The 23757-nt window shown below is 60.0% G+C and overlaps 1 protein-coding gene and 1 pseudogene across 2 annotated transcripts; both read right to left on the bottom strand.

Annotated features, from left to right (window-relative positions):
• Positions 1-1713: 1713 nt before the first annotated feature.
• Tekt4 (tektin 4) lies at positions 1714-6801 on the bottom strand. Of its 2 annotated transcripts, none has more exons than XM_026385655.2 (6): positions 6268-6801; positions 4942-5012; positions 4465-4608; positions 3469-3691; positions 2647-2801; positions 1714-1930 (listed from the first exon to the last, which is right to left on the bottom strand). In XM_026385655.2, exons 1-6 carry the CDS (start codon positions 6799-6801, stop codon positions 1714-1716), a joined length of 1344 nt encoding a protein of 447 aa, XP_026241440.2. The 2 variants fall into 2 exon arrangements, with proteins under 2 accessions (XP_026241440.2, XP_077659009.1); XM_077802883.1 differs by having other exon boundaries at positions 6283-6801.
• Positions 6802-9803: 3002 nt separating this feature from the next.
• Positions 9804-10489, bottom strand: LOC113180399 (large ribosomal subunit protein eL6-like; annotated as a pseudogene).
• Positions 10490-23757: the final 13268 nt, after the last annotated feature.

Raw genomic sequence — 23757 nt, 5'->3', positions numbered from 1 at the left:
GCCACTAGCGGTGAGGGGCGAGGCGTGGTGGGACAGCAGAGAGTGTCTCACCCCCCAGCACCTGGCCAACATGGGGCAGCAGCTCTGCACAGAGTGACAGGACAAGGGACAGGTAGGCAGCCTGACTCCCCCCTTGGTAGTGGCATTCAAGGGTCTGGAACTGGTGACCCCACCCCAGCCACTTGGCCCCTGGGGTGTTTACTCCAGGAGGCAGGGATTGCAGGCTATTGAGGGGTCACTGTTCCAGGTCCTGCCTGGTGGCCTCCAGGGGCTTTGAAGAACTGTGTGGACATGACATGAACAGTCCTCAGCCCTCACGGTGGTATGGCTGGCGGTGCTCCTGGGCCCCTACCCATGAGCTGGAGAGGGGTACAGGCCACCTGCTCCATGTACTGCTGAGAGGCACAGCTTCCAAGTCTCTGCCAGCCCCAGAATCCCTGGACTGTCCCCCCACTGGAGGTTCATGGTGGCAGCACCCAGAGTGAATTTAAATGGCACACTAGAGAGCAAGAGCAGGGCTCTGGCTGTCGCCGTGGTGACCAAGCCATGATAAGTGGTTTCTGTGGGGCCAGGAGGCAACATTACTGAAGGGAAGACCTGGAGGCTCCTCCCATGCTTGCTGCCCCTCCCCTGCAGGTGTCAAGGCTGCAGAAGAAAGGGCAGGGCTGCCAGGCAAAGGCTGGGTGGGGCCTGGCAGGGGCAGCTATGTGAGAGTGACCCGCACAGAAAGCAGAAGGCTGCTGCCTAGGCCATGTTTGCCTCTCCCCCTCAGTGGGCAGTGAGAGTCCAGGGAGCCAAGGGCCTGGCCCAGAAGAATGCCAAAGAGGGCAAGAGGCTTCAGGACTCTCTCTATCCAGCATTTCCACCTCCTCCCCTGACCCAGGCTCTGTGCCTTGGTCCACACTGCAGCAGCCAAGGCCTCCCGCAGGAAGCCCTCCCTGCCCTGCTCCCACTCAGGCGCCCCATCCCCATCCTGGTGGATGATGATCCCAGGAAGGCTCTCTGCACTTGCCTGCTCTCCTGGGGTCTGTGACTGCAGGGGTCTACACAGGGACTTGGAGTGGCCTATGTAGGGGTCAGCAAGTGGTGGGGGCAGGGGCAGCAGAGCCCAGGCTCTTGGGGCTAGGTGTCCATGTGCAGATGGTTTTTGCACCTCTGTTCCTCTCCCCTTTCCCTGTAGGACAGTACTAGCACCCTGTGGGCCTGGGCCTCAGAGACAAGAGCCTCCTCCCCACTCTTCAGGGTATGACCAGCCCCCTTCCTGGGTCCTATGGAGGCAGGGTGCTGGGGAGGATCAGCCCATCCTGAGGATACAGGAGCTGAGGGTAAGGCCTGGGGTGTAGGGGAAGGAGCCATGAGGTGACCCCAACAGGATGCCCAAGGCCAGAGATGGCAGGAAGAAGCCAGCCCAGAGGGGAGGGGAAGGCCCAGCTGGACAGCCCTGCTCTGGACTGGACAGTGCAACAGTGAAGTTGGGTTGTAGAGAGCCTCTGTCTTCACTTAGGCTGATGATGTCCACTGAAGCATAGGACCACTGGCCCTCATCTCTCCAGGCCAGGACAATGGGGTCTACAGGCAAAACCTGGCTGTACAGGTTGGGAGATGCTACACAGATGGACAGCAATTGGACTCCACCCTGGACCACACGCATCTGCAGAAAATCAAAATGTTTTTTATTTGGGACAGCACAGTACCACCGGGTGCCAGCAGCAGTCACTGGTAGCCGGCCAGCTGGAGGACGCTGGGGTACCGGGCACGGTGGGCCATGCACTTCTGGCGGTCGATGAACAGGCTGTTGGTCTTGATGGCGATGTCCTTCTCCAGGCTCAGACGGGTATCCTCCAGGTTGCGCAATGCCTGCTCTGCCTCCTGGAGCTTCTCCCTTAGTGCATCCAGGGACATGTGCAGTTCCTCCACCTCGCTCACCAGCCTGTGGGCGGAGGCGCATAAGTGGGTGCTCGGTGGGGAGCAGAGTTCCAGAAGTTGGGGACTCTGGGCAGGCAGGAAACCCACAGGGAAGCTGACCCTATGGCACGCAAGACAGGGCCAGGGCTATGCCCTGGGGTGGAGCCCTAAGGGCCACAGTGTGAAGGAAGAGGCTCTTCTCTCCAAGTTATGCAGGACCTCCACCAGCTGCTCCCAGCAGGGAAGTGGAGCCTTTGCCCTGGGCTCTGCAAGACCCTGGGCAATAGCAGCACCAAGTGGCCATGGTAAGCAGTAGCCAGCTGACCAGGCTCAATCCCTGATGACTGGATACAGTACCCACCACTGGAACCTGCTGAGGCCTCCAGTTTCTTGAACAAATTGAAGGACAGAGAAGGAGAAAGAAGGGGGGACTCATGTTAGAAGGGCAATTGGGACTTGATGAACTAGGAAAACAAGCATGTGACCCATTCATGCCTCAGAAGGAACAGTCACTCTACAGCAGAGAGGCAGGGTGGGCAGACAGGCCTGCAGGGCCTTCCTCTGGGCCTGTGGCCTCAGAAGTTCAGCTTGTCAGGCCCTGAGGTCCCTTGCAGGAAGATCAGACAGCCCCGAGTGACATGGAACCCTGACATGCAAGCCCCACCCAGGATCACGTCCAGGGTCCATATCTGCTTGTGTGAGAGGCTTCAATGGCTGAGGGAGATCAGAGACTCTGGGCACCTGAACTGGGCAGTGTCCCGGCACAGCTCCACATTGGGCCGGAATGAGCGTTGGTACAGGCGGGTCTGGGCCACGCGCAGCGGGGCCTCCTTGTCCTTGATGGCCTGCTTCAGCACTGCCACCTGGTGCTCCTGGTCAGTGATCTCCCGCAGGATCTGCAGAGGACAGTGTCATGGCCCTGAGCCAGGCCTGCACCTGCAGGCTGCCCTCTCTCCCTCCCGGGCACTTCCTCCTTCCCTGGCCACGCTGTCCAGGCCTGGCTGGAGACCCCAGCCTCAGGGCTGTGTCTAGCAGGAGCCCCATCCAGGGGCACCCAGTGCAGCCTGCTACATCCCAGCTCTGGCCTGAGAGTCCAGAGCCCTGGTGGTCAACATGCCCCAACCCTGGGACATGGAGGCAAGCAAAGGCCACGCTAAGTGCCTGGGGTCAGAGAGAGGCCAAGACACACTGTGCCCCACACCTCCTGACCCCAGCCCACCCTGCAGGCTGTCACTGCTGGTCAGCCACCCAGAAACTTGGAACTTCCAATGGAACCTGGTTTTACACCAGCTTAAGGAGTGAGATGTGAATGCCTGCTTCTGAGGTCTCACAGGGGCAGGGGGCGGTGCCCGGAAGGCAGAGGAGGCTGAGGAGGCCCCTCATGGCTGGGCATACCGCAGAGGATCCAGTCTCTCTTTATGGGGCAAGAATTTCCAGGAGTGGGCGTGTCCCAGGGAGGACTTGTCCCATAAGGAGTGGGAGTGCCCACGCGGGGGTGTGTCCGGGCTGGCGCTTTTGACAGGGTAGGCTTCCCAGAGGCGGGTATGTCCCTGCGACCCCCACCTTGTGCAGGTGGCACCGCAGCTTGTGGAGCGCGTCCTCCAGTTCCTCGCAGCGGCGCGAGAAGGCCAGGTTGACGGCGTCGCACTGCAGCCGCAGGTCCTCACTAGTGTCCCGCAGGATTGCGTCGATGAGCGTCCGCAAGTTGGCCGAGGCCAGAAGCTCCCGCTCGGCGCGGAGCAGGTTGTCTTGAGTGAACCTGGCCCAGGTCTCGGGCGTGGAGGCGCTGCGGGCGGGGACGTGGCCGGTCGGTCGGGTGGACTGTGCGGACCGTTCTGGCGCTTCCCGCGTGCTCTCCCGCCCCGCCCCGCGTGACCTCGCCAAGTGCCCCCCGCGCCCCTGTAGCCCCTCCCTGTAGCGTTCTCGGTGCCCCCGCGGTCCCATGACCCAGCAAGTCCTGGTAACTCCACCTCGTCCCCATGTGTCCTTCTCCGAGATTCCAAGGCCCCGCTACGTCCCATGGCGCCCCATCCCTCGCCCCACGGCCAAGCCACATCCCCACCGCCCCCCACCCCAGGTGGTGTTGACTCCGGCGGGTGCCGCGTGCCCTCTGCTGGTCGCGTGCGGAAACGCAACCTGGCGCCTCCCTGGCCCTGTGTTAACTGCACGGATGCTGGGCACAGGGTCAGCGGTCTTTTTTCGGGGAGCTACCAAGGATTGAACTCAGGGGTACTCGACCACTGAACCACACCCCAGCCCTATTTTGTATCTTATTTAAAGACGTGGTCTCGCTGAGTTGCTTAGTGCCTCGCTTTTGCTGAGGCTGGCTTTGCACTTGGGATCCTCCTGTCTCAGCCTCCAGAGGCGCTGGGATTACAGGCCTATGCTACTGTGCCTGGCTGGAGCAGGGGTCTTGTTTGCTTGTGGGTCCCGGGAGCAGAGTGCTGCCCAAGAGGCTTGGGCAATGAGAGTATTTGGGGTCTGGGGGAAGGAGTCCTGCAGATCTCCACAGGGGCAGCTGCGAGTGGGCAGGTGTTGGGCTTGCCCTGGGGTTCCCACCTTTCCTCCAGCTTGGTGGAGTGTGGGTGGAACTGCACTTGGGTGCTCTGGTTGTTGTAGCGGGCACAGGTATCATCAATGTTGTAGGACTCCACCTTGTCTGACCAGTCCATCTCGCAAGTCTCCTTGTGCTCCCGGTTCAGCCTGGGGAGGGAAGGGTGGTCTGGAGCCGCATGGCACCAGGACCATAACCCCTCCCAGCTGCATGGGCTCCAGCTCAGCTCCAGGACCTGGACTGTCCAGGGTGTCCCTGGGGCCCTCACAAGCCAGCAGTGCCAGGAGCAGCCCCCCAGGTAGGAGACTTCAGAACAGATGCTGGCCTGGTTGAAACTGTCAGCCCTGTGCTACCGACTGGCCTGGTGGCCCCCTCCCCTCTCTGAGCCACAGGGTCACACACCCCCATGTCCCACCCCACAGCTAGCCTATGGCTGGAGACAGGGCCATCCCTAGGCCACCCTGGGGGCCACTGTGACCCACCGTATCTGGTTCACAGCCTGCATGATGGTCCTCTTCAGCAACTGCTGGATGTTCCTGATGAGCTCAGCCTCCTGGAGGAGGAGGAGACCCCTCTTGAGTAGCAGCCCTCCTGCTATCACCCCTGGTGAGGGTCTGAGGAGGCACAGGCTACTATGGGCCCTGGATCCCTATAGAACTTCAGGTCCAGTCCCTCGTCAGCCTTCACCCCACTGATTTTTCCTGGAGAACAGGGTGAGCCAGCTTTCTTCCTGGGCTCATTCTGGGCTTCTTAACCTTTTTGGTGGCGTTTTTTTGCCAGGGGCTTCTAGGGGCTGCGGGGAGGGTCACCTGAGACAGTTTCCCTAGGCTCTGAGATTATCCCCAAAGCCCACCCAGTGCACTGAAAGTGCTAGCCTTACCCTCTGAGGACCTCAGAGAATCAAGAATGTGAGGGGAATGCTGGGTTTCCTTTTGGGGAGTGTGGGGGGGGGTGCTGGGGATGAAGCCCAGGTTTGCTCTACAACTGAACTACACCCTTTTAATTTTTGAGACATATCTCATTAAGATCCTCAAAAATTAAATGAGATGACTCAAACTTGGGATCCTCCTGCCTCAGCCTCCTAGGCTGCTGGGTTTACAGGAGTGCACCACCATGCCCAGTGTGGGTTTCTGTTCTGTGTGTGAAGGACCCTCTTCCCTGTGACTTGGGTTTGGTAGGGTTTCTACGCCCCTCCTCCTCTGTGGTCTGTGTCCCCACTCCTGCACCTTCCTTGGTGTTCTTGTTAGGGAATCTTGAGCAGGCAGACAGCCTCGCAGGGGCCCTTGGAGGGAGTGGGTGGGCATGTGGAGAGAATGTGGGAGGGGAGGGACTCAAGTTGCTGCCTGAGTATGGGCTGGGGCAGGGGCTTCCTGAGGCCCTGGGACTGGCTCTTTATCTCCCTGAATCTCAGGTTGCCATAGGCCTTTGCATACAGAGGCCCTGACTTTGAGAGACTCAGGAATTCTGCAGACCCAGGAGCAGCAACCAGGCCTGTTAGTCCTCCTGGGGCTCCCAAGGCCATGTCATGCTGGGTTTGAAGGAGACAGGGAACATTCAGAGAAGGGAAACTCAGGAGGTGAGGAAGGGGCGGCATGTGGCATGAACAGGCGCAAACAGCTCCTGGCCCGCCCCTATGCCTTCTGCTGTGACTGGCCTGAGTTTCCATTGTGAGAACAGAAGTCCAGGGCAGGGCGTCCTGGGAGGGGGAGCCTCAAACTCGGCCCTGGGGCCAGGGCCAGGCTTCACTTCCCAGAGCTCTGGAGAGGTCGGGCCGGGCCCTAGGGCGGCAGGTGCTGTCCTCTGCTCACCTTCAGCAGCTCCACCTCCACATGGTCCCGAACGAGGTCCGGGTGCTGGCGGCGCTCCCGGCACTGCAGGTTGTCCATGGCGATGGAGTAAGGCACCGCCGAGGCGTCCAGGGCACGCTCCAGCCGCAGCTTCTGGGCCAGCAGCAAGTCAGTATCCGCGATCAGCTCCTCCACCTCCCGCTGCAGCTCTGACTTCCAGCTGTGCATGTCTTGCAGGCGCTCGCCCACCCTGCGCGTGGAGTCCTGCTGCGTGCGCTGGGCCAGCGCCTCCGTCTCCGATGCCAGGTGCTGGCTCTCATGCCGCTGCCGCTCTGAGTGGTCACGGTCCGCAAAGGCCTGGTGGTAGTGGGCGTACAAGTTCTGGTACCACTCGTCCATCAGGTACTTGGCCGTGCGGAAGCCGGTGGTGGCCAGGCCTGAGGACGTATAGGCCCCTGTATTGCAGGCCACATCATACACCTTGGGTGATAGCTCACACGGTGGCACAGTCTGCGGGGCTGGCTCCTTAGTCAGTAGCACATCAGTCTGCGCCATGGTGCTGGCCACCCAGCCAGGGGCTGGGTGGGGCACAAGGGGGAGGGTCACTGGCAGTCAGCAGGGAAGTCAGCAGGACAGCACCAGCCACAGTGTCTCAAGAGAACGCAGCTCCTGGTCGCCCAAGCGACAGGACACTGTACACACCAAGGGCCTCCTGTTGCTGGGCAGCAGGGCCCCTCCTTCGGGGGAGGGGGAAGTCAGGGCAGAACTGCCTCTTAAAGGGCCCAGCAGCTCCTCCCCATCATCCCCCCCCCCCCCATGACTAAGGTGCAGATCTCCTGGAGGTTCCTGGGTCCAGTCCCAGGCCTATGTGTCCCTGTTCTAGGGGGGACAGAGCAGGGGGCCATCCCAGGCCTGTGTGTCCCTGTGATCTGGGAGCCTTCGGGGAGGGGGGGATCCTGTAGCCCTAGGCACTCTGTTACCTTTGTTGGCTCATCTGTCCTTTGTGCCTAGGGTTGTTTTCCGGGCCTGGCCCTGTGCTGGACTCTGTGCTCCAATAGCAAGACAGTGAGGCCCTGTCTCTTATGAGGCCCTGTTGGAGGGAGGGGCTGTCCGGGATGGGCCTGGGGTGGGTGCTAGTGCAGACAGTGCACCTCACCTCTGCAGTCCTTGAGGGGGCTTCTCTCCTGCCTCCATGTCCCCCATACCAGCTCCACTCCACACCAGTGGTCCCTCAGCCAACCCCTAACCTGCCATCTCAACCAGTCAGAGCCTGCAGCCCCAGGGAAAGCAGTCCCAACCCAGTCCCTGCTCCACACTTGGGAGACTGAGCCCAGGGCAGTGCCTACTGGGACCCTGGCCACATCTGCTCCTCCTAGCTGTCCCAGCTTAGGTCTTCCTGGGACAGTGCAGGGAGGTGGCTGTGTGGGGTTGAGCTCAGCCTGTGCCTGAAGTCAGACTGCCACATCTACCTCGGAGGGAGGCAGCAGTCTGCCCAGTGTGTCCCAAGGTCACTCAGAGCTGGGTTGCACCCCAGGAAACACATCCCATCCATCCTGGGGCCAGGGAGAGCCAGGCCAGGGCGACACCCAACATGAGCAGCAGGTGGCACTATTGGCTGTAGAATGTTTCTGGGCACCAGCTCCCTGACCACCCTGCTCTGGGTGGCCCTGCAGCCTCTCTGCTGGCTCCCTGGAGGCACCCCACCACACACTGTCCTCCCAGCAGGAAACCTGCATCCTACCCCAACAGGGGTCCTGTGGCTCCAGCCTTTTCTGCCTCCTCTCCCTCCAGTTCCCCTGGCCCCCAGCCTCCTCCTCAGACAAACCAGCTTTGGCCTGACCTTAACCAGGCTGTGCCTCCTGGTGCCCTCCCCTACACTGACCTCTCAGCAAGGCCCTCATTCCATGCTGCTTTCACAGAGGTACAGGTCTGGCTTGGCCTTACCTCCCACATGCAGCGTGGCCCTTATACCACCTGTGCAGCAGGTGCTTCGTGCACAAGGGCTTTGGGGACAGCAGTCCTGAGACTTCCCTGACCAGACTGAGCAGCTGCTCCTGCTATCCTTCCGGGGCGGGAGGTGGGACCTTGGGGGCTGATGTGGCCTGGGGCCCATCCTCAAGCCTCTCTGCGACTTCCCCAGATGGCTGCAGGCACAGGGCTACTTGGGCAGGACCCCTGGCTCTGCCTTCTGTCTAGAGCCTGTGCTTCACAGGATGCCCTTTCCCATAGCCAGAGTGGTGGGGAGCTGCCGGCCTCCATCCCCTGGCCTACACCCGGAGGACTGCAAAGGAAGAGGAGGCCCGGCTGAGCCAAGCTTGGTGACCCTCAGCCTCAGTGTCCAGGTTCCAGGGAGCATGGTAGGTGGGCCCTGCTCCCATGAGGCTCCGTCCCAGGCAGAGCTCCAGGAGGCTGGCTGCACAGCCTGGTGGGTAGAGTACCTGGGGGGATGGGTAGGGCCTTTCCCTCTCAACCACTGTCCTTGGCCCTCTGTCCAGAAGCCAGAGGTGTTCATGGGTGAAGGTAGCCTGAGAATAGCTCCTGCCCCATCCTCTATGTAGCCAGGCAGGGGCGCTGGCAGCCTGTTTCCCTGCCTACTCAGGGCATAGCCTGAGTGGAAGCCACTAAATGGTGACCTTGAGGCCTTCATGCCCCACACAGCCTGGGCAGTCAAGTACAGGAGCAAGGCCAGGGTGGGCAGCTGGCTAGGTGGGCACAGCCATGCAGGGTGTGGTGCTGGAGCTGAGAGGACACTTGTGGCACTCAGGCCTATTGGATTTGCTGGTTTCCAAATTACATTTTCGATGGGAGGATTGGTTCTTGGAACTTGCCATGGTTCCCTGGGGCTTGGGCCTTGGCACCCCTCCCCTTGAGGATTTGGAGCCTCAGTGGGGTCAGAAAGGCCCAGGGTCCCATCCAGACTGTGCTTGCTGCTCAGAGACCAGGAGCTCCTTCCTCCCAGAGCAGCCCCAAAGGATGCCCCTAACCAGTTCTCTGCAGAGTCCCTTCCCTCTAGGTGCCCCTGTCGTGTGGGGTCTCACCTCACAAGCCCCAGGCAGCCCCTGAGCTGGGCCAGAGGGGGCCTGTTAGAGTCCTGCTCAAGCACAGGGTTGGAGAGGGTAGGGCCATGGTCACCTGGCTAGCTGCAGGCAGTGGCCCAGGAGCTGTATGGCTGTGGGGCCTGGCTCTGAAACATGCATCTCTGTACAGGGGCCACTGGGATTGTGGATGGGGTGGGGGGGCTGCCCTGGCCTCAGCCCACCCCATGCCGCCCAGGCAGTGTTCTGTTGAGTCCTAGTCTTGTCCCACCAGGGTAGCCGCAGAGTCACTGGCCCTGGCTACAGAAGGGCGGCTTTGATACCAGTCCTCTGTGGTAATGGCCTTGGGCCCCAGGGGGCCCAGGAGACTCCAGGGCTCCATCCCAGTTTCACCCAGGGACATGACCTTGGCCTGACTAGTAGCTCAGACCTCAAAGTTCTCCCTGGAAATGCTGTGACCATCCTTGACCACCTCTTTTTTTTTAATGTATCAGTTATTTAATTAGTTTCTATGTAAGAAATTTAGAACATCAATTTGTGATGGTAAATTTTATTTGTGAGAGCAAAAACGGATGGCATATAGCCCTGGAGATAAGGAACAGCTTTGGTTTGGGGTAAAATTTGTGAGTCCACAGCTTTCTGATCAACCTTACGCTGCTCTGTGATCTCGTATTTCTCTTTCTTTGTTGAAGATTCCACCTTCCTGGTGTCTGGGCTTTTTTTTTTTTTTTAAGAGAGAGAGAGAATTTTTTAATATTTATTTTTCAGTTTTCGGTGGACACAACATCTTTTTCTATTTGTATGTGGTGCTGAGGATCGAAGCCAGCGCCCCGTGCTTGCCAGGCGAGTGCGTTACCACTTGAGCCACATCCCCAGCCCCAACTTCTTCTTCTTGAAGTAAGCATCAGTGAGGTATTTGGGATTTTCATGTTGCTGACATCAGCCTTTGTGGCAGTGGCGATGGCACATTTCTGGTGTGTTCTATGCAGAGGAACTTGCTTAAAGGAAAGAGGTGCCGACCCAAGTAGCAAGCCACTGCTCAGCGGCTTTGGGAAGACCCCTCTCTTGCCTCCGTGGCGCCCGGTGAGAAAGATCAGGATGGGCCTGGAGTGAGGCTGGCTCGCAGTTTCCCACCCGCTGTCTGGGGGTGTTTTGCCATGGCTTAGCAGCTTTCCTGGCACATCTGCAGTGGGAGAGCATCTAGGCATTTTGCAAAGCCTCACCACCCTGGCACCTCCCGTTCTTGTCACCACCAACTGGTGCTGTGACAGCAACAAGAACCTTCTCCTCGACTTTGATGCAGCAGCTGAGTGCTTCCTCTCGTACACGGCCCTTCAGGAACACCTCGCGGATTGGGAGTATCTGCAGCTCCTCCAGCCAGGACAGGGTCTCGGCTGCAGTGGGGCTTCCCCTCTTGGGCTTCTCAGCTTGGGGTCTCCCTTTTTAACTTTCCAACGGCATCAGCCTTCTTGGCTGCAGGTTTCTTCTCCTAGTGTCCAGATCAGCCTTCTCAACTGCTGTTGTGTAAGATGGGAAAGAGAACTGAGTCATCCTTGACCTCCCGTACCTACACGGCACGTAGATGCAGAAAGCTTCTTCTGGAGCAGCAGTGACCATGGCCTGTCCCCAGAGACTCTCTAGATACCATTACTGGGGTGGGCCTGGGTGAGAGGGACCTTCCTGCTGGGTCTGGCCAGCTGGCCTCAGGCCAAAGGCCCCTGCCTGCTGTCTCCAGCCTGGAAGGTACCAGCAGGTGACCAGCATGTCACCTCCACTTAGCTTCACAGCCTCCACCTGTGACAGGCGTTTCCTGGGAAGCCCAGATAGCCAGGACGGGCCCAAGGTCATGCAGCATGATGGGACTGGGAGAGAGATTGAGCCACCTGGCTGTCCCCCACCCTGTCCTGGCCCCCCTACTTATCCTGGCAGGAACGACAACTTAAGGAGCTGTGCAGGGGTGCGGGGGGTGGCACATCCCTGCACCTCTCCTGGGACCAGCAAGACGTTTTGATAAACAGGAGGACTTAAAGCAGTTTGGACAGCTATGAGCTGGCCCTGCAGCAAATGGACACCATGTGTCACATGGACACGGGAAGCGAGGGAGAAGAGGCTTGGGGGAGGCAGGCCCAGGAGGCTTTCTGGAGGAAGAGCACTGTAGGCCACAGTCTGCAGGGGACACAAGTCGTGCCTGTGTGGTGACAGGGGCTTGGGGTGACCCTCCATGGAGTCCCCACTGTGTCTCTGCACATGGCAGACCAGGTGGACCAGGAGGCTGGGGATCCACTTCCTCGATCACACCCCGGCCTCAGGCGGGTGCAGAAGGGGCCCTAGGACCACTGATATTGCCACAGAGGCAGAGCCCAGGCGAGGCCCTATAGCAGCTCACCTGCTTGAAGCTGAGCAGCTGGCTTCTGGGCATCTGTGTCTACCTCCAGCACCCAGGTGCTCTGCCCAGCCTCTGCATCAGGCAGCCCAGTGACCCAGTGCCCAGAATGTCTGCCCCGGGGGTCTTAGCAGTCCATTCGGCTTTCTGGAAATGGTCTACTCTTGCACCTGCCTTGGCAGTCCCTGCCTTACAAGTGACCCCCACACTATAGAAAAGGACTGCAAACAATGGGGGCAGGACAAGAAGGACAGGCAATAGCCCATCCCTACCAAGAGTGCCTGGCACAAGCACACACACCCTCAGAAGTTGGGAAGCACCCACAGGAGGGCAGGACCCATCAAAGGAGCTGTTCTACAGATCTGGACATCCAGGGTCTGAGACAGACTTGTACTAAGACGTGGCTGGAAGCTACCTGGTGCCCTGATGGCAGCATGATGGGCGTGGAGCTGGAGGGATGTGGGCAAAAGGCCTGGGCCTAGACTGGATCCACAGAAACTGGATGGAGGCTGGGCAGCCAGAAGAGACCCTGGCTGTCTGGGCAGGAGGCAGTCAAGAGGAGGGTGCTGCTGGTCTCCATCAGGCTGGTGGGACTCCTAGGGCAGAGCTTTAGCCCTGGCCAGCCCAAGTGCCCACTGCCCACCCTGGCAGAGGAGCTGAGAAAGGCCCTGAAGTTCTCTGTCTTCTTTCAGGGCCCAGGGTGTCCTTGGGTCTGACCCTCGCATGTCCTTGCCAGGTGTCCCTGAAGCCCAGGAGCCAGGAGGCGGGTGCCTGCCTATGCAGGCTTGCTGTGGGGTGCTGGCCCACGGCAGAGGAGGGGGGCATCCTGGGCTGCTGCCTGCGAGAATGGCCAAATCCCCAGTTTATCAGCTCAGCTTTATCTCCAGAACTCCTACAATTTTCTAGAGAAGAAAATTAAATAGAGGATTTAGCAGAGATTTTGCTTCTGCAGAGCCAGGTCAGGATGGGCCAGCTTCGTGGAGGTTGCTGATGTCCAAGCTGAGGACATGCAGGTGGGAAAGGGTGCTGGCCCTGAAGGCTTGACAGCCAGTAGCAATGTGACCCCCGTGCTAACCAACCATTGGGCATCCAGCCACACGCAGAGGTCAACAGGCCCCATGCCCATGTCTCCCTCCTCCCCCACTCCAAGCACCTTGGTGGGAAAACTGAGGCGCAGAGAGGTCAAGTAATTACCTGGCCCAAGATCCCAGGCTGGTGGGGGCTGATAGGTGGCCTCATTCTAAGACACCCCAATAAGGGAGTCAGAGTGTTCAAGACTTGTGTTCTCCATAGGACTATGGCCACAGCCTCACTGGGGACTCAGTCCTGGGGACAAGGTGGGGGCAGCCCAGGGAGATGGGCTTCACTGGACCCTAAGAAAGACCCCAATGCCAGAAGCTGGAGCCCTCCCCGCATACTCACTAGCCCCCCAGACACCAGGGCTCCCAGCACTCCTTCCCACGGAAGGAGGAAGGTCAGATGAGCATACAGCAGCCTCTGCCCATGGAGGGAAGCACCTCCTCCCCTTCCTATTCCTCCTCCTGCTCAGTTCACGTGGCTGCTAACTTATGTGACACATCTGACGTCTTCACACAGGATCCTCAGCATCTCTGGACTGAGCAATTGTGGAGACAATTGGGGGAGGGGTCAGGGCTGCACCCTGAGCTCCACCTAGCACCTTGGTTTCATCAGCACGGGGGCCATGGGTGACCAAGGTGACCACAGGGTCTGTCCACCTCCTGCATCATCTCTACCCCAGCCCAGGGCTGCAGGTTAGCCACCCACGGCAGGGCCTCTTCTCTGGCCATAGCAGGAGCAAGAGTGCCCTGGGCCTTAGCCCCCATGTAGCCCACACCCTGACTCTTGGCCTCTGGAATCCCAGGGTGGGTGGCCCGCACCACTTGTGCCTCTGACTGGTGGGTCTAAGGCGGGCAGAGAGCACTAGGGAGAAGCAAGATCCTCCTGATGGTCTCGGGCCCCACTTCTGGTGGTCCCCACAGAGGATCCAGGTGCAGAGGGGATAGGGAACCACTGGGGTTCACGGGGTCCCGTCTGTCTCCATGTCAAAGGTCTGAGGCCTCAGCTTCCCTTCAAGGTAAGAATCCTAGGATCTGCTGGTGAGGGGCCCAGCACACCCCTGGGACACCTCAGTCACAGGCCTGGAAACAGGAGGGGAGGCAGCAGCACCAGTGGCACGGGAATCCAGCCCAGCCCTGGGTTTAGCAGGTGGACTCTGAGGGGCTGAAGAGCCTGGGTCTGGGAGGGGATGGGGGCTGCCATTGGAAGCTTTCCAACCTCACCTGGGGGCTGGGCAGAGAGTGTGATCCCCCAGAGACAAGGCCAGCTGCCAGGCTCTGAGGCCAAGGCAGTCCCCGCTCCTCAGAGGATGGCTCAAAGGCCAGCATAGCCTTTGAAAACTCCTAGGAGACCTTCCAGCCTCGCAGGGTCAGGGACAGCACAGAGTAAAGAGGCCCCGTGCCGAGTGGGCGATCAGAGCAGCTCCTCCCTGCCAGGCCTGTGGAGCTGGCAGCCTCACCTGCCTGTGCCCAGAAGAACCAGGACCAGTTCCCAGGGCTGCAGCACAGGAGCCCCCAGCCAGGCTGAGGCACCCAGCACCAATGGGCTGAACCTTGGGACAGGACTTGAGAGCTCACAGCACCTGCCAGGGACAACCTGTGCAGTGTGTTGGTGGTTCCAGTCCCAGCCCCGTGGCCCCAGGAAGGACTCACCATGCCTCCCAAATGTGCAGGGCTCAGAGAGGGTCACACACCTACTGCAGCCCACCCTGGGTTCCTGGGCAGCTCCCCACCTGCTGCCTCCACGGGCTTCCCAGCATTCACACCACATGCCTCCAAAGGCCCTGGACTTGACGGTGACGAGGGTCCCAGCCGTGGGGAGAGGTGGGTAGTAGCATGGCTTGCTGTCCTCTAGTTATGTGGGATGGAGGACAGCATGGCTTCTGTCCAGGGGCCTGTGATTCTGGTCAGAATGGGCCCTGCTTGGCCGAAGGCAGGACCTACTGCAGAGAGAAGAGAGAAGCGGTCTGACCTGTCCCTCCACCTCTGGTCAGCCCTCCACCTCTGGTCAACCCCTCTCTGCCATGATAGGTCTGGCCTCACTATGTCCTCTACAAACTGACCTCCCCAGTCCCCCATGGAGTTTCCTACCCTGGGCAGGCTCTGGTGGTCTTGGCAGGGCCTGTGGGGAGTCATGACCATATCACCTCTGGCTAGATCCAGCAGACCCCAGTGGAACCAGCTGGCTGAGGGCCTGACCTTTCCTAGGAGGGAAGACTCCAGCCAGATGGGGATACTGGACCCTTGTCCCAAGGTGGGCAGATGTGGGCCGCTACAGTGGAGGTTCAGGCTGGGCACTAGGCACATCATTGGAGTCCAAAAGCAGGGACTCTGGGGCCCATCCAGCCCCGCCTCACTGGTGATTTTGCAGAAGTCTCTACACTGTGTACTCGTCTACCCACAAATAGGAAGGACCAGGTAAAAGGCCCCGCCGGGGAAGGAGGCCCAGAAGGCTGGGCTGGTATAGCGGATGGTGACACCTCAGGTTCCATCTGGGACAGAGACATCCTGCCCCTGACTACTGCAAATCACACCCTGACTCTCCAGCCTTGAGCTGACCACTGATGTCCTTGCTGCCCTGGGCTATAGTCTCTGTGGAGCTTCCTCCATCCTGAGTTCCTTGACCCTGTGTCCTCTGCAGCCCTAGGCAGTCCAGCTGGGAGGGAGGACTTTTCCACAACCTTTCTAAGATGGGTCTCCTGCCTCTGGTCAGGACATAGAACATGCCCCATGCAGCATTTATAGAAGCCAAGCTCAGTCCTGAGCTGCAGACTGTGAGGTCTGGGGATGAGGACCTGGAAGCAACCTTGGAGGGGCCACACCGGGTCCCCAGCTGCTGCAGGGTCTGCCACCCACACTGACCTTCCTTCAGCCAGCTGCCCACTTCCCCTCCCAGCAGGTCTCTGGTGGCCACACAATCTGGCCCTGTTCTCGGGTTCAGCCAGCCGTGGCAGTGGCCCCTGAGACCTTGGGCCGTCCCAGAAGAAGCTTTGGGGAGGGGCAGTGCTGGGAGCTCTCAGCAATCTGTGATGCTAAGAGACTTGGGAACATCTTCTGCAGAGCATTCTTGGGCAACAGAGCTGATTAGGGGTGTGCTGGAGTGAGATAAGGGCTGGGAGAGTCATTTGTAGGGCAGGCCCTGAGAGCCACCAGGGTGCTGGTCCTCCCCAGCCCTGTCCCGCTGGGAGGCGGCCAGTGAAGGACACAGTGCCGCCCTGAGATCAGGACACTGTGGGGTCCTACAGCCTACCAAGGGCATACCAAGTGCAGCTGGGGGGTGTCAGGACCCTGGACCGCAGGCCTGGTCTGGCTAGCCCCATGTGCCCCCCACCTGAGTGCAAAAATAGATGGGAGGGTCTGTGCCCCACCCAGCACTTAGTCCAGACAGCCGAAAATAGACTTGGAGAATGTCGACTGGACGCACACACCAGGTCCCCAGAGGTCCTCTCTGGAACAGTGGATGTGGCCTGGAGTCACTTAGCTGATGGACCCAGGGGCACTCAGAGTTCATCTCTTCTCCAGGAGGAGGCTAAGAGCCCACAGGAGAAGTGCAGGTCACAGCCACCCCACCCTGCCCACCAGCACCCCGCCCGGCCCGCCTGCTGCTCAGGCCCCCTCCACCTCCTGCTCCCAGTCAGGGCTTTGGGCCTCAGGACCCCTCCTCTGATGTGACCTTCCTTAAAGGAGATCCCCTCCTGCTGGCCTCCTTCCCTCAAAGCCAACCTCAACCTTCCCTCCCCCCTCCCCTCCCCCCTCAGCCTGGTGGTGCACTGCACTCTGCCCCCACCCCCCACCCCTGCCCAGAACCCCTACTGTGATGAGATGCCCAACCCCAGGGCCAGCCCAGCTGTAGAGTCCACCCCTACAGCCTCATTAGCACTGGCCCGGGCAGAGCCCTTCCTGGGAGCCCATGGCTGCACCCACCTTCTGGAGTGGAGCAGCTGCCCAACAGAGAATAAGCTCTGATGTGTCCACTCCACCCAAGGACTGGTCTCAATGCCAGGAAGGAGAGTGGGCATTGCCTAGCAATGGGGAGGGCCAGGCCTGAAGACAGCATCTGCCCAGGAACCTAACACGCCCATGAGCTCCCAGTGGGTGTGAGGACGGGTTCAGGTAGAAGGTCCCATAGCACCCTAAACACACTCACCAGAGACAGCAGCTGCAAACGATCCTCGGGGTGCCTAGCCTGCTAGAGTGGAAGGGCCTGGCAGCGCTGGCCCACAGTCATCAAGGCACACTCTCGACATGCCCAAACCCCTGCTTCTCAGGCCACCAGAAGGGCAGGAGTTTCCTGGGAACCAGGGCTCTTTGCACATAGCGGTTAAAAGCAGACGTGCAGCAATCCAGGGCAGGGAAGGTCCCACCACTCAGGCAGGGCCCAGAAAGACAAGGCAGAGCCAGGCAGGCGGGCAAACAGGCAGCCCTCCTGGCTCCCCATTAAGGGCGTCTGCCCCATGCATCCCCCTGGGCATGCTCTAAGTAGATGCATCGACTTTCCACCACGCAGCCCACACAAAGGGCCTGTAAAGACACTGCTGCCGCCAGTGAGATGGACCAGACCCCTCCCTGCAGCGCTAATGCACTCTGCATTATTGGAAATCTTGCTTTTCTGAACGAGAGAGCAAAGAGGGTGCTCTGGGGAGCTCGCCTCGACTCGGGGGCAGGCGCCATGTGCTGACTAACACCATCGCTCCAGATGCACAGGAGTGGTTTTCTAGGGGCTGCTGCTGAACTCTGAGCTGCCCGAATCACCAGCGAGTCCCCACCAGCCCCTCCCCTGGTCCTTGTGACTTCATGGCTGGCTGTCCACCTCCCTCCATGCCCAGGACCCACCCTGGGACCCCTCCTGAAGCTGGGCTCAGCTCCCACAGATCCCAGGCCCTCCTACTTGCCTCTGGGGTTGCCCTCACCTCTGCCTCCCTCTGGAAGCATAGTGGGCTCTGGAAGCGTAGCTTGGGCCTGACCAAGAGATGCCCAAAGCCAACATACTCTGGCAGATGTATGCACCATTGCAAGAGTCCCAGAGGGACCACCACTGACTGGATGGACAGTGGCCAGCAAGGGCTCAACCCTGAGTGGGCATTGGGGTTCATAGGGACTGGAAGAGCTGCCAGCTCAGCCCAGGCTGCAGAGCCCTGGTCTCCTGAGGGCCACTTCACCAGTCAACTTGCCTAACTCACCATCATGGACCAAGAGAGAACCCAGCCAGAGGCATCTGAGTGCCTGGGAAACAGGGCAGGGGCGGGGGTGGCAGCTGGTGCCAGCTTATTGGAAGCATTTTCTTAGAGAACACAGCCAACCCCACAGCCAGGTGGACGGTGCTTCATGCACCTCTCATACCGCCCTAGCAGCACCTTAAGATCACCACAAAACCACCGGGCATGGCTGGTTTCCCAGAACCATCCCAGCCAAGCACCCGCAGCCCTCGGAGCCAAAACAACAGACACCCCTGCTCTGCTGCCCCAGGACCAGAAGTCTGAACTCAAGGTGTGGCAGGGCCAGTGGGTTGGCTCCCTCCACAGGCTCCAGGGGGGAGCTTCCTACCTCCTCCAGCTCCCAGGGCCCCCAGTTGGCTCATGGCTAACACAGACACTGACCCAGCATGAGACTCGATGTGTCCACTCACCAGCTGGGGCCTGGTAGCAGTGTGGCATGTCAGGGGGCCATGGAGATGGATGGGGTCAGGAGGGACAGGAGAGACATGAGGACTGAATCTGGGTGATGGCACCCATAGGGGAGGGGTACAGGTTGGAACTGACCCTGTGTGTCCCCTTAGCAAATCTGGGAGAAGAGGCTACCTGTCCCCAGCCACCCTAAGTTCTGGCTAGAGTAGGAGACCCATAGCCATGGGGCAATCTGGGAACGTGGCCTGTTGCTATGATAATGGCTTCCCATCTTGATCTTGGTGGGGATCACTAGACCTTTGGGAGAGGGGGCTGAGGGTCAAGCCAGGCCCCTCACTGCCCAGCTAGGTCAGGGGCTCCCACTGGCTCCACTCCTGCCTGCAGCACATCCTCAGCTACCCTGGGGCCCTTGAGTTGGGGCTTGCTTGTGCTCTACCTATCTCCCCTCGGTCCCCTGCCTGTACCCCTCAGCCTGTCCCTGAGGCCAGGGCTCCTCTCAGAGGATAAACAGCTCCCCAGGCACCCAGACCTGCCTTAGACCCTCACTCGCCCCTCTGCTCCTTGCTCATGAACCAACATTCTTGTCCTTGTCCCCCTGGACTCCTACTTCCCATTTAGGGTAGTGGCCCCAGGAAGCTGAGCCCTGCTCCCTAGAGCTGTGTAGCAGCCCCAAGTGCCAGTGAGAGTCAGAAAGGGCATGAAGAGGCTGGGTCTCCTGGGTCCTGGAGTGGACAGTGTCTCCCAGGGGCCAGGCCCAGGAAGGGAGGCTCCCTGGGGGAGATCAATGTCCCTACCTGCACATGGATCATCCCTCCCTCTGCCTGAGGTGCACTTTTATGTTACAGCCACTTCTCAGCCAAGTGCCCACATCCTGCCCTGAACTTTGGCCCCGGGATCCATGACAAATTGTTATTTTTAAACTCCTTAATGGTGTGTGGGATACATAATGGAGTTTACCATGGGATAATTGTCCCTGATCAATATGAAGAACCAAGGTTCAGTGAGGCTGCTGTCAGGCCAGCCCCCTCCTCAGCCCCATCTGTCACCACAGTGAGCCCAGAACCCTCCAGAAGGTAGAGAGACTCCATGGCCAGGGACATCAGTTCTGAAAGGACACAGCTGCTGGGGTTGGGAGCAGGCAAGCCTAGGGAGGGCTCGGGGTTGAGGCTGAGGGCCCCCATCCTTCAGGATGTCTGTGTGGCTGCTAGGGGAGTGTGGGCACTCAGCCCCCGACTACAGGGGCTGGGGGCTTCCCTGTCAGCAGGAAGGTAGCTGGGTGGGGTCTTGGGCCCAGGCCCTGGGCTGGGGGTGCTGACCTGCCAATGTGCGGCACTTAGAGTTTCACCCACATGCCCCATGCTGGGCAAAGGCAGACCCTAGCTCTCTCTGGCCAAGCACAACTCCAAGTCTGCCCCACCCATCTCCAGGTCGTGTTCACTGGCTGGTTTACACTCTGTAGTCCTTCCTCCAGGTCACTATTCTAAGAAACCCCTGCACCTCAAGGAGGGCCTGGGCTGCCACTGTGGGGTTCTCAGCTGCCCTGAGCCAGCAGGACCCACGGAGAGACAGATGGGCTGGCCTGTCCCCTCTGCCACTAAGAAATGGCCATCAAGAGAGAGGTTGGCTAGCAAGACATAGAATCCCCAACATCCCAGTTGAGAAAGTTCCTATAGAGTGCCCTGACCACTGGGCACTCAGTGTGATAAGCTCAATCCTCTCCTGATCCCTCCCTGACCCCAGCTGCCCTCACCAGGAGACCCTCCCACCATAGGGGTTCAGGCTGGGCAGGGGCTGGAGGAAACCTTGGGTTGCTTGCAGAGCCCCCCTGGACCAGTGCTGAGTTCAAGTTCAAGTCCTTGCTGGCTGAGGAGTGCCTTGGCTCTAGGCTCTGCCCTGAGAATGAATTGTGTACTGGATCTGTGAAACTTAAATTCAACAGAGGATTGGGGGCTTCCCTGTCAGCAGGAAGGGACAGGGGGCTGAGGGGGTCGAGGGTGAGGAGCAGTTGAAGGGAGAGAGCTTTGACAATTAGATGGGAAGATTATCACCTGTCATCAGGCTCTGGAGAATTACTAGTCTGGTTGCTCCCCAGCAGGTGGCAGGAGGTGCCAGGGTCCCCCAGGGGCAAGAGGTTCTCATGCACTGACCCCTTCAAGGCCAGCTCCCCAGAAAGCCTCCTCCTGCCCTGCACAGTGCCCCACTTCCCCCGTCAATTCATGAAGCTTCCAGGCTGAGGTCGGGGCTGCTGTGGCCTGGACCTAGATCCTGGTCAGGCTGACCACTGAGCACTCAGGACATGGGGCAGCCCCAGCTGGTGCCTGACCAGCCCTGGGTTGCAGGAGAGTGTGGACAATTGGAGTTCAGGGGCCAGGTGTACGGCTGAGGCGCAGATCACTGAGGGACCCAGAGACCACCCTCAGGACAGGTGAGGCACGGCCACAGTTGGAAGGTGTGCCACAGCTACTTGGAAGAGGGAGTCCCCAAGACAGTAAGAGGTGGACGCTTGGCACTGCCCAAGGGTGGAGCCACATTATGTCCAGAGAAGCACAGGGTCACAGTAAAACCCCAGCCACATGAGGGGCCTTTGCCATCCACCCAGCCCTGGACACTTCCCAGGAGGGATTGCAGGCCTGGAGGTGCAGGGGATGCTCTCCCTGACCTGAGTTGTGGAGGAGATGGACCACAGAAGGTGCAGAACACCAGTCCCTGGCCAGGCATGGGCTTTGTTCCAAGAGGGTGGACAGGTGGGAACTGGGCCTGCAGGGACTATGTCCTCTGGATGCTCAGCTGGCAGGAGACCCCTCTCCAAGGCCTCAGATGCAACCCCAGGGCAGTGAGGCCTGTCCAGCGTGAGCTTGCCTCTGGCCCTGCCTCCCCTACAGCTTGACATCACTCCTGGAGCCCACAGCACCCAGTTCTCCAGCCTGGAAGTGCTCTGGCACTTTGGTCACCAGAACTGTTGGGGACCCACCAAGTCACCCAAGGTGCCCTTTGCACACACCATGGTCCCTCACTGCAGAGCTGAGCTCAGAGCACCCTGTAGGGAGTCCCTGCTGGGTATGAAGTCCCCCACTGAGGCCCAGTTTCTGCCCAAGATGGTCCAGGAGGGGCTGGACCCTGGGTGGGTCTCTAGTCACTTTGGCCCAGGCAGAGGGACAAGCAGCCCCTGGTGACATTTTTAGTGCATCAGGAAGACCCCCTTTGGCCCCCATCATGTGGCTCCCAGCTCTGAGCCACAGGAAGTTGCTGGGAGAACTTGGGCTCCTGTCCTGAGAGCAGAGCTTGGGTTTTCAGCAGGCTCCATTCTCCCCAGGGGATACAGCCCTGGACATAACCCTTGCTGCCATGAAGGAAGGGCACCTGGGCAGCATCCCCGAAACACACACACACACACTGTCCAGAATGAAAGCAGCACCTTCAAGTGCAAAGCACACGCATTGGAACCCGGGGCTTATCCACCCCACGTGCAGAGATGCAGCGGATGCTGAGGCGGTTGCCTGGCAACCCCCTGCCTGTGCCGGAGCCCCTGCGCCCACGCAGCCATCCCTGCCTCCACTCAGCACCTCCTGCCCATGGGCTCCTGCTTGCCAGGCTGGAGTGAGCTGTGGGTGGAAGACACCCCAGTTCCCCTCACAACCCTGCCAGGCCTGGGTCTTTGTCCCCTGGGGTGGGGACCCTGGACCAGAGAAAAAGAGCAAATGGGACTCCGCCTCATGCAGAGCACTCTGGCCTCACCAAGGCCTCTAAGTGGCCCTGGAGCTGTGACCTTGTTGCCATCCTTGGGTGAAGAAACTGAGGCACAGAGGGTTATGCTAATCCAAGGCAAGGTATCTGTTAGACCTGAGCAGATGCTGGACAGCCCTTCTGAGAAGCAGAAACCCAGTTGAGACCAGGGGCCATGTACCCCCAATTGTACAATGATCTAGCACTCGCACAAAGATGGGTGACACAGTCCCCATGGGGTGGGAGCACTCCATTGCCTGAGCTCCAGGAGGTGACTCAACTATCACCTGGTCATGGAGAGCTCCTGAGGTCACACTGCTCGGCCTGAGCCACGCCCAGAGCCCAGCCACCCCTCTTGTCTCACCCCTCCCAGGGGTGCTGGCGAGAGCTGCCTCTCCCACCTCAGGACTCACCTGCCCAGGGCTCCTGTGGCCTCTCTGCTCCCCCACAGCACCCGCAGGGCTGGGAAACCAGCCCAGCCCAGCCCAGCCAGTCTGAATGCGTGGACACAAAGCGGGTGGAAGTCCCTGCCTCTAGAGAGACAGGAATGAATCGGGTGGCAGAGCATCTGGGGTTTGTGACCCTGCTCAGGGCCAGTGTCCAGGGGTAGGGAGGCTTTGGGGGAAGGCGACAAGAAAGGCCCCAGAGGACAGGAGGAGGCCTGAGCTGTAGGGGGCAGAGGGTGACAAGGCCAGGGACAGGAACACCAGGGGCTGAGTGGAGGGAGGAAGTGACACCTGGGCTTCTTCTGTGGCCTGTGAGAGGGGCCGGAGCAGGCAGGAGTGCCCCGGGTCTTCCTGAGCCGCTTGGGGAGGGAGGGTAGGAGCCATCCAGGTGCACTCTCCTGGGGCAGCGCCTCACTGGCTCAAGCTGACCCAAGGAAGGAGTTCTTCAATTCTACTGCCCACAGAGAAAGCCCAGCAAGGGGCTAGCTCAGGACAGATCAGAATACCTGCCTCCAACGGCACTGCCAGGGCCTCTACAGAAACCCCGTCCCCAGCCAGGGATCCCCCGGAACCCCACCCAGCCCTGGAACTCCCTTCCTGCAACTCACTCTGTGGGGGACTCTGCTGCCACCCACCTGAAAGCAGGCTGGCCCCATGCCCCTCCCCCAAGCAAGGCACTGGCCCTATCCTCCTGGGAGCACGTGGGCCCATCTGGAATGGTGAGGAGGACAGGCTGGGCCTGGTCCCAAGCTCCTGGCTTTGGCAGGTTCTCAGCCCTGAGCCTCAGCCGCTGTCTCTGAGCTGGGGACATGTGTTCCCCAAACCCCCAGAGTAGGGGGCTCGGCTGGTTTATCACTGTGATATCCACTGTCTGAGAGGTGGTCTGACTCACCTATGGCGTCCCAGGTGTCATCTGCTGACCCTAAGCAGAGGCAACCATGACCTTGGGGGTATCCAGATGGATCTTGGCTCCCTGCTGCCAGGCCCAGGCATCCCTCCATGCCTTGGCCCCAAGGGATCAGACTGCAGGTCTCTCCTTACTCTCAAAGCACAGTGTCAGCCTGGGCATCGGCCCTCAGCCAGGGTCTCTGGAACATCCACAAGCCCCTCTCCTGGCAGCCTGGACAGGGGTCTGGGCAGTTTGAAAATGAGGGCTATTAGTCCCTATTGGGGCTGGGAGCTGGAGTGACCCAGCCTATGCTGGATTTGGCACCTGCTGGGACC

Source organism: Urocitellus parryii, chromosome 9, assembly GCF_045843805.1.
Source record: "Urocitellus parryii isolate mUroPar1 chromosome 9, mUroPar1.hap1, whole genome shotgun sequence".
Taxonomy (NCBI): Eukaryota; Metazoa; Chordata; class Mammalia; order Rodentia; family Sciuridae; genus Urocitellus; species Urocitellus parryii.
The sequence above is the reverse complement of the archived record's forward strand: the minus strand, read 5'-3'. Positions and strand labels throughout refer to the sequence as shown.

What these genes read in the sequence shown, in the direction of transcription:
- Tekt4 (XM_026385655.2), bottom strand. Translation starts at nt 6,801, where the DNA reads ATGGCGCAGACTGATGTGCTACTGACTAAGGAGCCAGCCCCGCAGACT. An exon ending in TGGAGGTGGAGCTGCTGAAG is followed by an intron (nt 5,013 to 6,267) that starts GTGAGCAGAGGA and finishes CTCCTCCTCCAG; the next exon opens with GAGGCTGAGCTCATCAGGAA. An exon ending in TCCACCAAGCTGGAGGAAAG is followed by an intron (nt 3,692 to 4,464) that starts GTGGGAACCCCA and finishes CCCCGCCCGCAG; the next exon opens with CGCCTCCACGCCCGAGACCT.